This window comes from Leuciscus leuciscus, assembly GCF_965113295.1.
Source record: "Leuciscus leuciscus genome assembly, chromosome: 15".
Taxonomy (NCBI): Eukaryota; Metazoa; Chordata; class Actinopteri; order Cypriniformes; family Leuciscidae; genus Leuciscus; species Leuciscus leuciscus.
Genome location: NC_138739.1, coordinates 11,923,329 through 11,937,525, shown reverse-complemented (window position 1 = coordinate 11,937,525; position 14,197 = coordinate 11,923,329). Strand labels below are relative to the sequence as shown.

The 14,197-nt window shown below is 36.2% G+C and overlaps 2 protein-coding genes and 1 long non-coding RNA gene across 4 annotated transcripts in view; 1 reads left to right on the top strand and 2 right to left on the bottom strand.

Annotated features, from left to right (window-relative positions):
• LOC309476403 overlaps positions 1-6,314 on the bottom strand; it is a 31,061-nt gene extending 24,747 nt beyond the window's left edge. The window contains exon 1 of the long non-coding RNA XR_014198111.1: positions 2,163-6,314. This is a non-coding gene — a long non-coding RNA (uncharacterized lncRNA). The remainder of the gene's footprint in view (positions 1-2,162) is intronic.
• LOC309475963 (uncharacterized protein) overlaps positions 1-14,197 on the top strand; it is a 195,660-nt gene that overhangs the window by 111,455 nt on the left and 70,008 nt on the right. Inside the window, exons 6-9 of the mRNA XM_082138990.1 lie at positions 1,521-1,850; positions 6,546-6,881; positions 9,288-9,605; positions 9,981-9,995. Of these exons, the coding sequence (XP_081995116.1) occupies positions 1,521-1,850; positions 6,546-6,881; positions 9,288-9,605; positions 9,981-9,995 (999 nt within the window). The remainder of the gene's footprint in view (positions 1-1,520; positions 1,851-6,545; positions 6,882-9,287; positions 9,606-9,980; positions 9,996-14,197) is intronic.
• The window catches only part of LOC309476165 (uncharacterized protein), a 69,724-nt gene that overhangs the window by 39,949 nt on the left and 15,578 nt on the right, over positions 1-14,197 (bottom strand). The window lies entirely within an intron of this gene.

Genomic DNA, 14,197 nt, shown 5'->3' with positions numbered 1-14,197 from the left:
CAGGCGTGATTGAAACATGTTATTTATGTGGGAGATTAAAACAGCATGACTAAAACAACGTTTGGTAGAAACACACCATTGTATCTTGATTTGGTGGAAAGTATCACAATATAAAAACATATATATATAACAAAAATGAGATAGGGAAGGGGAGGGTGGCAAAGCATAAGCTCATAACCTCTTTTTATAATATGTATGATGTTAATAAATATGACAAAATAAGGGGGATCATATTGTAACTAACTATAATGTTGAGATCCATATTTTCACACTGGTAGGATTTGAGGGAATCAAACTATTACAAAACATGAAAAAATTCACTGATGCTCAATAAGGAATCACAATGCAAAGATAAATGATATATTTACTTGTTTAGACAAAATAAGAACATTTACCCTGATCATCCAATTCAGAAATTCTCTTAATGTTTCTCTTGAGCATCAGTAAATGTTTTTACCTTTTTAGTTGCCTATGAGTCCTTCATTCTACCTCAGTGTGAAAAGATCTCAAAATCTTACAGTCACTGCTGTAATGGGTTTAATATGCAGAAGATGCTGGGAAACTGAGAATTTTAATGCTTGTGTCAAAGGGCCTAATGATCAACTAAAAACAAACAGTCATTGATCATCATTAATTACTCACCCTCATCTCATTCTAAATCTGTAAGACTTTTGTTAATCTTCGGAACACAAATTAAGATATTTTTGATGAAATCTGAGAGCTTTCAGTCCCTCCATTGACAGTCTATGCAACTACCACTTTCAAGCCCCAGAAATATAGTAAAGACATCATTAAAGTAATCCAGTGACTCCAGTGGTTTGACGCGAGTGCTTTGTTTGTATAAAAAAAAAACAACAACAACATAATTTACCTCTTTATTTACAAAATTTTAATCTCAGAGGTGCATTCACGCAATGTCTGCCCTTGTGTCAACACTACACTAATCATGATGCTCTCGTGAACGTGCGTTGGACTAATATTTAAGTGGTAAATAGTAAATTATGCTTTTATTTTTGTTTTTGCAAACAAAGCATTTGTGTCATTTCATAAAATTGAGGTTATACCACTGGAGTCCAAAAATCTTCATATGTGACGATGAACGAAAGTAGAACTTTTGAACTGGTTCTTTTGTGTATATTAAGTTATTTTGTCTTGTTTGCCAAAATTTGTTATGTGAAATTGCTTTTTTCAGAACAGTACCAAATAGAAAATAACATGCCATTTTAATGATCCCTCTTTGTTAAAATTAGCATTGTGAATTATGTCAATGTATTGGCAACTGTATGAATCAGGATGTGGTTTGTATGATGTTCATGAAGTTGTTCAAGATCATCCATGAGACTCGTCTGATGAGTGAATGTGTAAATCAATGTTCTTCTGCTGTTTCTTTACATGTTACATTATGAATCCAGACAAATTTCTCTATCTACAATCTTTGATCTGTAGAAAAACATTTTCACTGCACTTTCCTGTAGTATAATGTTGTTCAGCTCATAATAAACTGTTGATTTCTTCTTCAGGTTTTTCTGGTGTTGATACAGACAGAGTGTCAGTGATGGAGGGAGATTCAGTCACTCTAAACTCTGGTGTTCAAACAAACCAACAAGACAGAGTTAGATGGTATTATAATGGCACTCGTATCGCTCAAATCAGTGGAGATCAGAGTAAGATCTGTACAGATGTTCAGTGTAATGAAGGTACTGAGAGATTCAGAGACAGACTGAATCTGGATCATCAGACTGGATCTCTGACCATCATGAACACCAGAAACACAGACTCTGGAGTTTATCAACTACAGATCAGCAGCGGCAGCAGCGACAGTGACAAGACCTTCAGTGTTTCTGTTACTGGTGAGTCATTATGTTTAAAAGCAAGTCTTGTTACAAAGCTCTTAGTATTCCCATCTCCCACAAAGTCATTTATTCTATCTAACAGAGAGTGCAGATCCAGACCTGCTTAAAACGCCTTGATCGAAGTCCAGATATTATTTCCTCAAACGTCTAATTCTCAATGTGAAATATTAGCATACTGCCCACCCAAGGGCATACGCAACTAAAAGAAGACAAGACTTTAGTAAATTAGGGGCTCCGTAGAATGTGTTACTCATTTTCCGTGCCTTGGATGTCGCAAAGACATCTTTTGGGATGCAAAAGCAAAACCACCTTTGTTTGGCCTTCTGGTAATTAGAAACCCTTTGTTAATATTTCTAACACTGTTCCTGAGCAGTACGACCCAAAAGTTAGCTTGTGCACAACACATTTTACAGAGCACAGCTTCCTGAACCTGGAAGAGCACAACACATACCTAAAGACACAGTTCAGTTTTTTTTTTTTTTTTTTTTACTGTATTTTGTTGTCACCTCAGGACATAAAGTTATTACCGTGGAGACAAATTAAACCATTATAACATCGTATCTGAAAGGTATAAGAGATACAAAATAAAAAACGTGACACTGTGAAACCTGCTGCTCAAGTCTTGTTCTGATCAGTGTTGGGTAAATTACTCTACAAAAAGTAAATACTAGCTACCAATTACATCTGGTAAAGTGTAATTAGACTAATTAGACTACTGTACTAATTACTCTCTCTGAAAAGTATTGCATTACTTATTACTAATTACTTTAAATCCCATATCAACCTCAACCAGTTGAACTATACAACATGAAACTGCTCTTTTAATTCTTTCAAATAAATAATTCAAAACTGCATAAATTATTCTTGACTAGAATAAACTGACTAGAGTATTTAATGGAAGAATGTTACATTAAAAAACTTACATTTTAACATTAGACACTACATTTTAATGTTAATTATGTTCTATAGTCTATCCACCTTATTCCTACGCCCCATGACACTTTGTGCGAATTATGGGTGTAACTTCCGTTAAGCTGTAAACCATCAGTGAAAAGGCTCGCTCTATGAATGCAATACGTTAAAAAAGTGACATTAATCTACTCACCCTTCATCCATCGAACATTAAAAGGAAATTTAAAAGTGTAAAAGCATCAACAAGGTACTTTCAACAGACCAAATAACCCCAAAAGCGCGTAATATGTAGTAATATATATCTGTATTATGTAACTTGTGTTGCCTTAATCAAAAATGTTCATTAACTTCAGCATTACGTGATACTATTTCAAAGTGATTTCCGTCATTTTGACAGATTATAAATTGCATTTACCTGTGAAAACAAACCTGGAAAGACGTAACGAGAGATTTTTCGTGCATTCCAGTGAATTATTAATGGAATATATCGTAAATTAAATTCGGGAGAACAGACCACAACTGTGCAGTATATGTTGTCCTTTTTCATACTTTTACAGCGGATTGCAAAGGGAAAAAAGAAAATAATCACGAGGAAAAGAAAGCAGCGAGTGAAAAGAGCTCTTGCCATAGATATTCTTGTTATAACGTCACATTAGAATACCAAGTATAACGTTATTTTCATGATGTCTGAAAATAAATCATGAAGGAAAATTGACCGCTCATCCAGTCAAACTGACAGATTAGCTTTATTTGTAGGGCAGACATATGATTTGAAATTAGTTTCAGCCTTTTTGAATGGAAGTTCCCCAAACCGGAAGGTTTAAGTAAGGTCGTCAGGAATAAGGTGGATTAGCAAGGTTCTTCAGCCAGTGTGTGTTGACAACTTTAATGCTTTTATTGGACTGTTGTGAGATCGCTATAATCTGAGATGAGATGTTTTTAGAGATTGTAAAGTGAGCGCTCTTTCGCACATTCGAGACTATAGAATATTTAATGAATTAAAATAGTGATAACTGATTAAAAATAAGTTTACATATTTTTTGCAATAGAACAAATAATAGAAATTGGATGTTAATTATTCACATCGGATGAGTCTCCATCTTTGAACAAAGGAATAACTCTCACACATTTCCATATAAAGGGAACAGAACAAGTGGAAAATGACAAATTAAATGAATCTACAAATAAAATACACTAATACATCAGCAGCAAGTTTAACAAATGTAGCTACCAAACCATCAGGACCAGCACCATTATTTGTTTTTAGATCACAAATAGCATAGTAGACATTGACAGGCATAATCTTCTTAAAGGTCCCATTGCATGAACATTTCACTTTATGAGGTTTTTTAACCTTAATATGAGTTTCCCTATCCTGCCTATGGTCCCCCAGTGGCTAGACGTTTTGATGGGTGTTAACCAAGCCCTGTGTATTTTTGAGAAAATGAAAGCTCAGACCGGCGAATCAAGAAATCTTCCCCTTATGTCGTCATAAGGGGAAAGGTTACCTCCCCTTTCTCTTCTTTGCCTGCAAAGAGAATTTGTCCCGCCCATGAGAAAATGAGCTGCGCGAGCGCGATATTTTTTCCTCGAGAGACATCATGGCTTGCAAACGAGCGAATCATGGCAGTTCCTCAGTGTTTGGATGTACAAATGAACACAAAAGTATTTTTTTTAGTTCCTTCATCCGAGCCTCTGAAGAACCAGTGGGTTATGTGAATTTATGATGTGTAATTGTTCAAGTTCAGACAGATAATCTTTCTCTCAAAGTTGTTCAATACTGTTTATGCATCAGTAAATCAAGCCAGTGACTAAAATATCAACTTCACATCGTTTCTCTTAGTAGGATGAAAATAATCTTACTTAAACTATATACAGGAAGCGATCAAAGAACAATCCCTTTCCAATCACCCAAGCTGTCAATCACACAGCGTTAGTTTATCTGGACACTTGCCAAAACTCGTTATGAAATCAATGACACTGTTACGCTGCACAACAAAGCTCTTACTGTACTTACCTCATGTTTGCATTGCCGAAATCATTAGTGAGAGTGCAGAAACTGCGTTGCAATGATACAATCTTCATTCACGCGATCAACAGACTGTCATCTGCTCAATGCTCATCACTGCAACCTTTTATGTGATGGGAATATATCTAAATACTTAAACTTCTCACAATTCGTTAATCTCGATAGCTGTAATAGTAAAAACGTATAATAGCTGTAATAGTAAAAGTATTCGAGAGAGTTCCACATGTAATGCTAGATATTTAATATGCAAGCATGTCAGCCAATCACAGCAGTGGGCGTTTACACTGAAGTCTCACAGCCAACCACAGCAGTGGGCAGTTACACTGAAGTCTCAAAGCCAATCACAGCAGTGGGCGTTTACACTGAAGTCTCACAGCAGACACGCTCCTTCAAACAGAGCGTTCAAATCAGAGGCTAAAATCAGGCTAGGAAAAATGCCTTTTATTTCTAAATTATAACAACTTTTTATCTAAAAATCATACTAACATTATAAGGGCACCCCAGGAAACATTCTAAAATAATAAAATAATCCATGCAATGGGACCTTTAAAGGAAAATGAACCATTTGATATAGTGGAATTAAAAGACCTATAGAAATCAGATAGATAGAAATTATCTATAGAAATCAGAGCACCGAGGACCACAGATAGAAGAAAAATGCTGATTAAAAGCTTGAGAAATGAGTAAATGATCAGAAATACTTGCATTATTAAATGTAATATTTTTATCAAGCTTTTATTGGGTTATTCAAAAGATTGCTCAACTGATTCCTAAACTGTTTAGGGTTGTGAAAATCCTAAGAGAAACAATCTTTATAATAAATAGCTTTTGTATTCCATGTTTCTAACTTGCATAAATTCCTCAAATATATATAGTTTTCCCAATCAGTGGGATCCCTGAATAACCGTATTTGGTCCATGCTTTATCCCTTGGCTTAAGTTGTTTGATAAGATTAGATTAGAACTGATCCAAGGTAAATGTCTGCCTTTGACTCTAACAGTCTTTTTATGAGCATGTTTATTAATTACATTTATAAACTCAGAATAAAACAAATAAAATAAAATAAATGCATCCTCAACAAAGGGAATTAACTGAAATCTATCCCAATTTATATCAATTAGGTCTTGGATAAAATCATCTACATCTACATATATTTACACTGTCTCAGTCTTATATTGTGTCTGGAAAATTAAAACTCCAGGTTCTCCTCCTAAATATGTATCCCTGATCACTTAAACAATCTGACATCAAATGTGATTATCCTTTCAGGATTTCAGGATTAACAAGCAAAGATGAAGCAAGATAGTCAACTCTGGTAGGCTTGTTGATTAACAGAGTAAGATTTAAACTACCAAATAAATTTCTAGCATTAACAGAGGAATGATCCAACCAATTACTATTAAAATCACCCAAAATAATCAATTAATTGTGCTTCTCAAGATAATTAATAGTTCATCATCAGTAACTTTACTATGTATCCATGTTTCAAAAAAAAACAAAAAAAAACACTTGGTGATGTGAATGCACAGATAGGTAGGGGGGGGAAATATCAGATGTGTGCTGCATGCATGTTTGTCTGAGTGAGTGTGTAAATCAATTATGTTCTTCTGCTGTTTGTTTGCATGTTACATTTATGAATCCAGATGAATTGCTTTACTCACAGTCTTTGTTCTGTAGATAAACATTTTCACAGCACTTTCCTGTTGTATAATGTTATTCAGCTCATAATGAACTGTTCATTTCTTCTTCAGGAGCGTCTGGTGTTGATACAGATGAAGTGCCAGTGTCAGTGATGGAGGGAGATTCAGTCACTCTAAACACTGGTGTTCAAACAAACCAACAAGACAAAATCGGGTGGTATTTTAATGACACTCGCATCGCTCAAATAAATGGAGATCAGAGTAAAACCTGTACAGATATTCAGTGTAATGAAGGCACTGAGAGATTCAGAGACAGACTGAAGCTGGATCATCAGACTGGATCTCTGACCATCACAAACACCACAAACACAGACTCTGGAGTTTTTCAACTGAGGATCAGCAGTGGCAGCAGCGACACTGAAATTATCTTCAATGTGTCTGTCACTGGTGAGTCATCATGTTTAAAAGCAAGTCTTGTACATTTAAATCACATCATAAATGAGTTTATTGAATTATTTTGCATTGACATTCAGAGGTAATTTTGCTGTTTACCTGTAGAAACTCTACACCTGTATTTTTCTCATAACAACACCTGTTTTCACCCTCTCTCTGAACGCTCAGTTGTAGTTTCGGTTTCATTTAAACCCACCTTCTAAAAAGCGTAGTCTGCTCTGATTGGTCAGCTGGCCCCAGTGTGTTGTGATTGGTCTACCACTTAGAGCATGTGTCAAAAAATGTAAAGGCTCTTACCATAACCAACGAGTATCAGCCACGGAGACTTCATGAGGCGCTGTAAACACTACTCTAGCTAATCTTAGTGTCATGAACCGTATAACCGTATATTCATACATTTATATTCAGAATTGTCGGTCTATATTATTGTTTTCTGTGTGTCAGAATAATCCATCGTGTCATCGCGTTCATGATCAGACGAACGGATGTATCAGTGTCCTTACTTGCACATATTTCATTTGAAGACGACGTGCGCATATGCAGTGCTGGTTCATGTTTAGAGCACTAGAGTGTATGAAATATGCCCATAAACCTTGAAACACGCTTTCTCTTGTCCGTATATGAACTACATTATCCCCGTTAGAAGCGTTGTTGAACTCATCGCAGCGCGGCCGCAGAAACCGTTTGTTTGAATTCTCCGCTGTAATGCGATCTCATGCGTAATGCAGCACAGGGATCGGATTGATCGAGCTCTTTCTCATGAATAAATGCATCGCTAAGTCGCTCAGGACCAGCTGACGTAGAATCAGCAGCCAGTCACACACACCGAAGGCACGCTTCATTCCAACGTCATGTTGCTTCCACTTTGCTTTTTTAACCCAGAAGAACAAAATTGCTCAGAAAAACACAAAAATAACCAATTTCCACTTATTGATCAAATGTATGCAGGGCCGCGGGAAGAGGTTTTAGGTTGGGGGTGCTGATTTTTTTTTTGGGGGGGGGGGGGGGGGGGGGAATAGGGGCGTCACCACTTTTGAATAAGAAACAATATCAAGACTATAAAACTCCTCAAAAAACGCGCACACACTCAAACCTGACTGCACATCACATTTTTGACTTTATTGATTCTGCTTTTATTCCGGAGTCCCTTTTATTTTATTGCTCCGGAGTCGCATATCAGTCACAAAATGCGCCACGGGGAAGAAAAAAACATCTATAGCCTAAATCGCACTGGACTAAGTCGCATTTTTTTAGAAATTTATTTCACAAAAAATAAATAAAAAAATGTTACAGACAGTTCTCCGTTACGGACGTGAGCGCTCTAAAGCGGCACTAAAATAATGTTTTAAAACTTTCACAGAGACCTCAAACTGAAAGCACAAAGCCTGTCTTTAAATTTAATTTCGTTTTGTATTAATTGTATCTTAATTTTAATCGATGTTTCATCAACAAATTGTCTGGATTTAATAAGAAGTAGCCTAAATATAGGCTATTAGAAAATAAATAATCAGGATACGGAGGCGCTGGCGAACCTGGAGCTCGTCTCATAATGAAACTCAGCGTAGGCCTATAAGGTAGCCTATTGCCTCACAGACCTGAGACATATAGATAGCTTGAAATGTCTACTTTTAAGCAGAACAATTCAAAACGAAAGAAAACAGACTGCGCTGCTTATGTAATTCGTATGAAATGTGCATTTCTCTCTGGCGCTGCGAAGATCGCGAGTCGTCAACTTCATCTGTCTAGCCGACACTGACATAAAAAATAACTGTTTTATTAGTAAACAATTAAAATGTCTCCTGCTATATTTTACATATTTGCCTTTTCCTTACAAAACACTGACAGTGGGGTTTTTGACGTTTTTTTTTTTTTTTTGAGCAGCTGCGGACAAATTCTTTCGACACACACACACACACACACACACACAATATTAACACTCTGCGCTTATGTTTTAAAAAGATAATTTAACATATAAATAACAATTTTTAAATAGCCCACTTAAAGTGTTTAATACAAATAAATGACTAAATGCTAAAAATGTATACATTTTAATGAACAAACATATGCGTTGCATTTACAATTCTGTGAAAACAGGGGGTGCTGCAGCACCCCCAGCACCCCCACTTCCCGCGGCCCTGAATGTATGAGTGCTTTTAGTGTTTTCAGTGATGAGCAGCCTCTGTTCACATCTCCAAAAAATTAGAGGTTATGATGTAAAATGTTGTATTGCGTAGATATAAATAAAGGTGACTCAACTTTAAATGTATTCACAATCACAGAATGTGGATAAATGCTGCTTTTCAAACTGAAAGTCAAAGCAGGTTTTGTTGCACAGTTCTCTCATGTTGTGTTTCTTTCCCCCCCAAAAAGATTCTCAGCATCTGTTGGTTTGTGTTTCAGGTGTTTCTGCTGCTGAACGAGAAGTGAAGAGAAAGGAGGGAGAATCTGTCACTTTAGATCCTGGTTTAAGAGGAAAACCAAATGATGTGACGAGATGGTATTATAATGACACTCTCATCGCTGAAATGACTGGAGATCAGAGTAAGATCTGTACAGATGTTCAGTGTAAAGAGAGATTCAGAGACAGACTGAAGCTGGATCATCAGACTGGATCTCTGATCATCACAAACACCACAACTGAAGACTCTGGAGAATATAAACTACAGATCAACAACAGCAGATTCAGCATCATTAAGAGCTTCAGTGTTTCTGTCACTGGTAAGAATATTTTAGTCATTCAGTGCCTTTTCACTTCAGTAGTTTTAGAATAAAGTTTGAAAAATCTCTATTACATTATGCAAATCAAAGCAAAAGACAATTGTCACATTGAGTTTTGTCACATTGTGAATTTTACAATTTTGAAGTCTATTGTTTGTTAATAATAAAGAGTTCAGTTTTCATGTGAACTGCTGATTTAGCTACAGTTGTTCAAAAACCCACCAGATGCCGCCATTTATCAAATAAATCATACAATATACTTATACAGTATCATACAACTTTATACTGAAAGTAGAAAGTTGTAAATGTCAGTCAGAAGTATTGGTAGAGTTGATTATTGGGTGATCTCTAGTAATAATGTGTGTCTGTCTTTAGCTCCTCCAGATTCAGGTCCGTCTTCTGCTGCTGTAGGAGGAATACGTGCTGCTGCTAGAATAGGAATAATTGCTGCTGTTGTTCTGTTTGTGGCTGCTGCTGCTGCTGCTGTGATTTACTGTCTCTACAGACCAAAACAAAAAGGCAAGTAGCCTATTACATACAGTTGCTTGTTCAAAATATAAGTAAGAGATTTAATGTGCAAAAAAAATCTTAAAAAATATGTAAAATTATGTATTTTTATTCGAATTGACCAAACTAAGAGTTTGTTGTTTTAGATCAAACAGGAAACGGGACACAGCGCAATGATTGTGATCAGGTGAGATACTGTGAGCTCTGATCTGTGAGTACAGTCAATCCAAAAAGTATTCAGACACCATACATAATTTATATATATATATATATATATAATTTTTTATCAAGCTCATTTATTTAAGTTCAGTAATTTCACTTAAATGGCACTGAAAATTACCTATTAATTGCCATTTACGTGAAATTAGTGAACTTAAATAAATGAGCTTGATAAAAATTATCATTCTAGAAGAAGATTTCAGATGGCATTTAGAGGTTTTTGCATCTGAACTCTTCATATATATATATATGTATATATATAGAAAAAGTATTCTTTTTTTTATTTCTTTTTTTGACTAGTGGGAAAGGACACTTAAGGTCATTTATGCAAGTTAGGAAAGCAAGGTGTCTGAATAAATTCTGGTTTGACTGTGGTGTGTTCAGTGTATGCATGAAAACTCTTAAGGGCAAATTTTCCCTGAGGCAAGTAATTTCTTTACCTAAGTTTGTATATTAAGCATTTCACAATAGTTTCTGGCAAAACACGACAATAGGGAAGCGGTTGCGATAGTTTTGACCTCTCCAATAAACTATGGCCGTCAGCATCTCTGAAGCGTCTCCCATAAACAGAATATAACCGACTGCTTACTTTTAAACATGTTTAACTCACCACAGTTGTATGGCTGTACTACAATATTTGACTAATGGAGATTACTAAAGACACCAAGCACAAAGTCCTAAAAGACACAAATGACCTAAAATCCTAACACATTGTTTTCTGAGTGTATGCACTAAGGGTGTGCAGCGGAGACAACATCTGTATCTGTATCACCCTCAAAATTGTTCGTATCTGAATTTTATCTTTTTTTTTCTTTGTAGTTATCACTGAAAAAAATAATGCTTGTCTTACTGACAAAATAATAATTGATTGTTAAATTATTTCCGCACGTACATTACTCCGAGCTGCAGATACCCCCGTTTCATAGACGGTTTCATAAATTTAGATGTATTTCGGTTGTGCCTAAGACCATTTCCCCTATTCAGTTTTATACAATATAAAATTACTAATTTCTAATAAAAAAAAATGATCATGCAAGCAAGTCGTTTCGTGGCAAATGTTAAGTGATCATTTAGTGACTATCGAACACGACTGTATGAAGGCAAACTGCTTCTCAAGTGAGTCTCTTTTGAACTTCACTGAACAAATGTGTGTGTGCCACTTAAACCAGAAACAGATAAAGGAGCAAACATGTAGGTCTAGTAGAAGGCTGCTAAAAACCCTGCTGCTTTAATTTCCATTAAATTGCATTTATATTTGTTCTGAATCAATTAATGTACTCTCTGACTTCACCCTATCAGGATACATTGTGTACATAAAATCTTTTTCAGCCAAAAATAGTTTGATATGCCAAATTTAAGCTAACTGCGCAATATCCATGGCTTTTGCATGCATTGATTGTGCTTTTGTACCATTTTTCATACACCAGTTTTTTTTCTTTTTTTTTTCTTGCATGTTTAACTAAGCGTTCCATTAACCTTATAACCAAGAGTTTTCTTAACCTAAGGGCTTTGTTGCAACCAGCTCCGGTTTCATTTTTCTTTGCGTGTTTCATTCAGAAATTATTACATAGATACAATAATAACTGACTTATTTAAAGGGATACTTCACCTCTGGGAAGATGAATGTGTATTTAAAATAGGTCATTTAAGTAGAAGAAATGTGAAGAAATTTTTTAATTTGGAGCTTTCTAGACTGAGAAAAGCCAGAAAATGTATTTTTGGCTTATGTGGATGAAAGACAACAACTCCCAGTATGCACTTGCTTCGCTGCCCTAGAAGGCCACGCCTACCGGTAAGAGAGCGCAGTTGAACAACAAGGCTATTAGGCTAGCCTACGTGATGAGTTTGCCAGGGATTTAGAGATCGCACAAAATGTCTGGGATTCGGCTTTTGCGTTCTACAGTCGCCATTCATTATGTTTACTGTGGCGAGCAGGACGAGGCTGACGGCCGCGGGAGAACGGCGCGAGGCCGGTGGCGTCATTACTGAGACGCACCGGGTCTTGCATCTCTCACGGAGGAGCGGGAATTTTCTTAGCAATGGTAAAACGCACATCAACCAATTACTTGTTTAGCGTTCATGTAAACACTACATTCAGACTCACCAATCGGAATGAATTCAGTTAGATTGAAACAAAAGGTGTGCATGTAAACAGTGAATGGCGACCGCAGAATGCAAAAGCTGAATCCCGGACATTTTGAACGATCTCGCCCGCCGGACAAGTCCGGGAAAAGGAGGATGGTAACCCCTACTTACTCAGCTTTCTCCTATTATTCAGCTTTCTCCACAGAACAAGAGCCTGTTAGCTTAGCTTCCAAAGAAAGACGGCTGACACTGTGTGTACATTCTGTGAGTGAGATCCCACCTCCTATGGGCGGGTTGAGGACATGCGGGACAGCCCCTACTACTGGCTGTAGTCTTTAGCCTCTGGCCAGAAAATCCTCTGATGACGCAAAATGACGATTTTTGCGTCATCAGAGGATTTTTTCCAGACAAAAAATACATAAATCTCTTGTCTCAGGGGGATATGAGGGTGGAAAGCATGGTAATTCGAAAATACTACAGGTTTTCTACTAATACAAAGCTTAATGCTAAATCCTGAAGTATCCCTTTAAGAGTCATATTCTTTTGCTGTTTTACTTCAGAATGAAGTCTTTACATTCAGTAAACAACTGAATCATCAATCCTGAACATTTGTTTTAACTTTAGTGAATTTGTTTTTATTCAGAAGGAAAATTGCCTTGAACTAAAGCTCCTTCATCAGCCTGAGAATCCACAGGCAGATGCTGATGAAAGGACGTCCCTTAATCAAACTACGACTCAATCACCTGCTGACATTGAGGTAGTGTGTATTTGTTTGTGTTTTCTGTGTGAATGTATGTGTGGTTTCATTCAGAAATTATCACATAGAAACACCAATTCTTATTGATGTATTTAAGAGAGCGCTGCTCGAATGAAGAACAGGGGTCTTTACATTCACTAAACATCAGAGGGAAAAACACTTTTCTTTGTGTGTGTAAATGAATCATCAATCCTGAACATTTGTTTTACCTTCTGTGAATCTACTTCTTCTTTTCAGGAGAATGGTGTCACATAAGAAACGGCCCTTAATCACACTGGCAGTCCACAGGAGGGTGTTGCTAATGGGACGTCCCATATGGAGACAGAGACTGCACCGATGAGTTGATTATTAGTTTCCAGAGTAACATTATTATTTTTATAGTGTCAATAAAAATGAACATGAAGAGAAATGAGAAAATTAGGCAAAAGGAAATGGAAGAAGATCAGTTGAAATTCTCATTACTGGCAGCAAAAAATAGTGTCAGGTTACCATATTATTTTCCTCTGTTGGAATTTTCTGAGGACCGTGGAAATGTGCAAAGGGTCCTTGACATATGTTTTCAGAACAAAACTTCTGCCTCGATAACAAACCAAAAAAAAAAAAGAAGGAGAAGAAAAGCATAGAAGAGCTAAGGTTTACTAGATATTCATTCTCATCCATCACCAGTTCATAAGATGCAAGACATAAACATGCATAAGCTAACTGAGAAGATAATCAAGCTTTGCGAGTGCTCTTCACAGACTATAAGACAATTAAGTCTGTACTATTGACACTGTAGAATGCCTGATATAATGTTAAATGTTTACAGTTTTAGCATTGTCATCTAGGCTACACTATCAGGGAATGTTAATCTCAGAACTCTGCTAATGTTCTGGAAAGGTTATCTCAGGGTTATTCCTGTTACAGTAATAGAATAATTGTACTCAATGTTAGCACAAAATTTTTTATACATTGTTAATGAAACATTTTGGTTTTCTGAAATGATTTAGTTGGATGTTTGTCTAACTTTTTTTTCTTTTTTTTT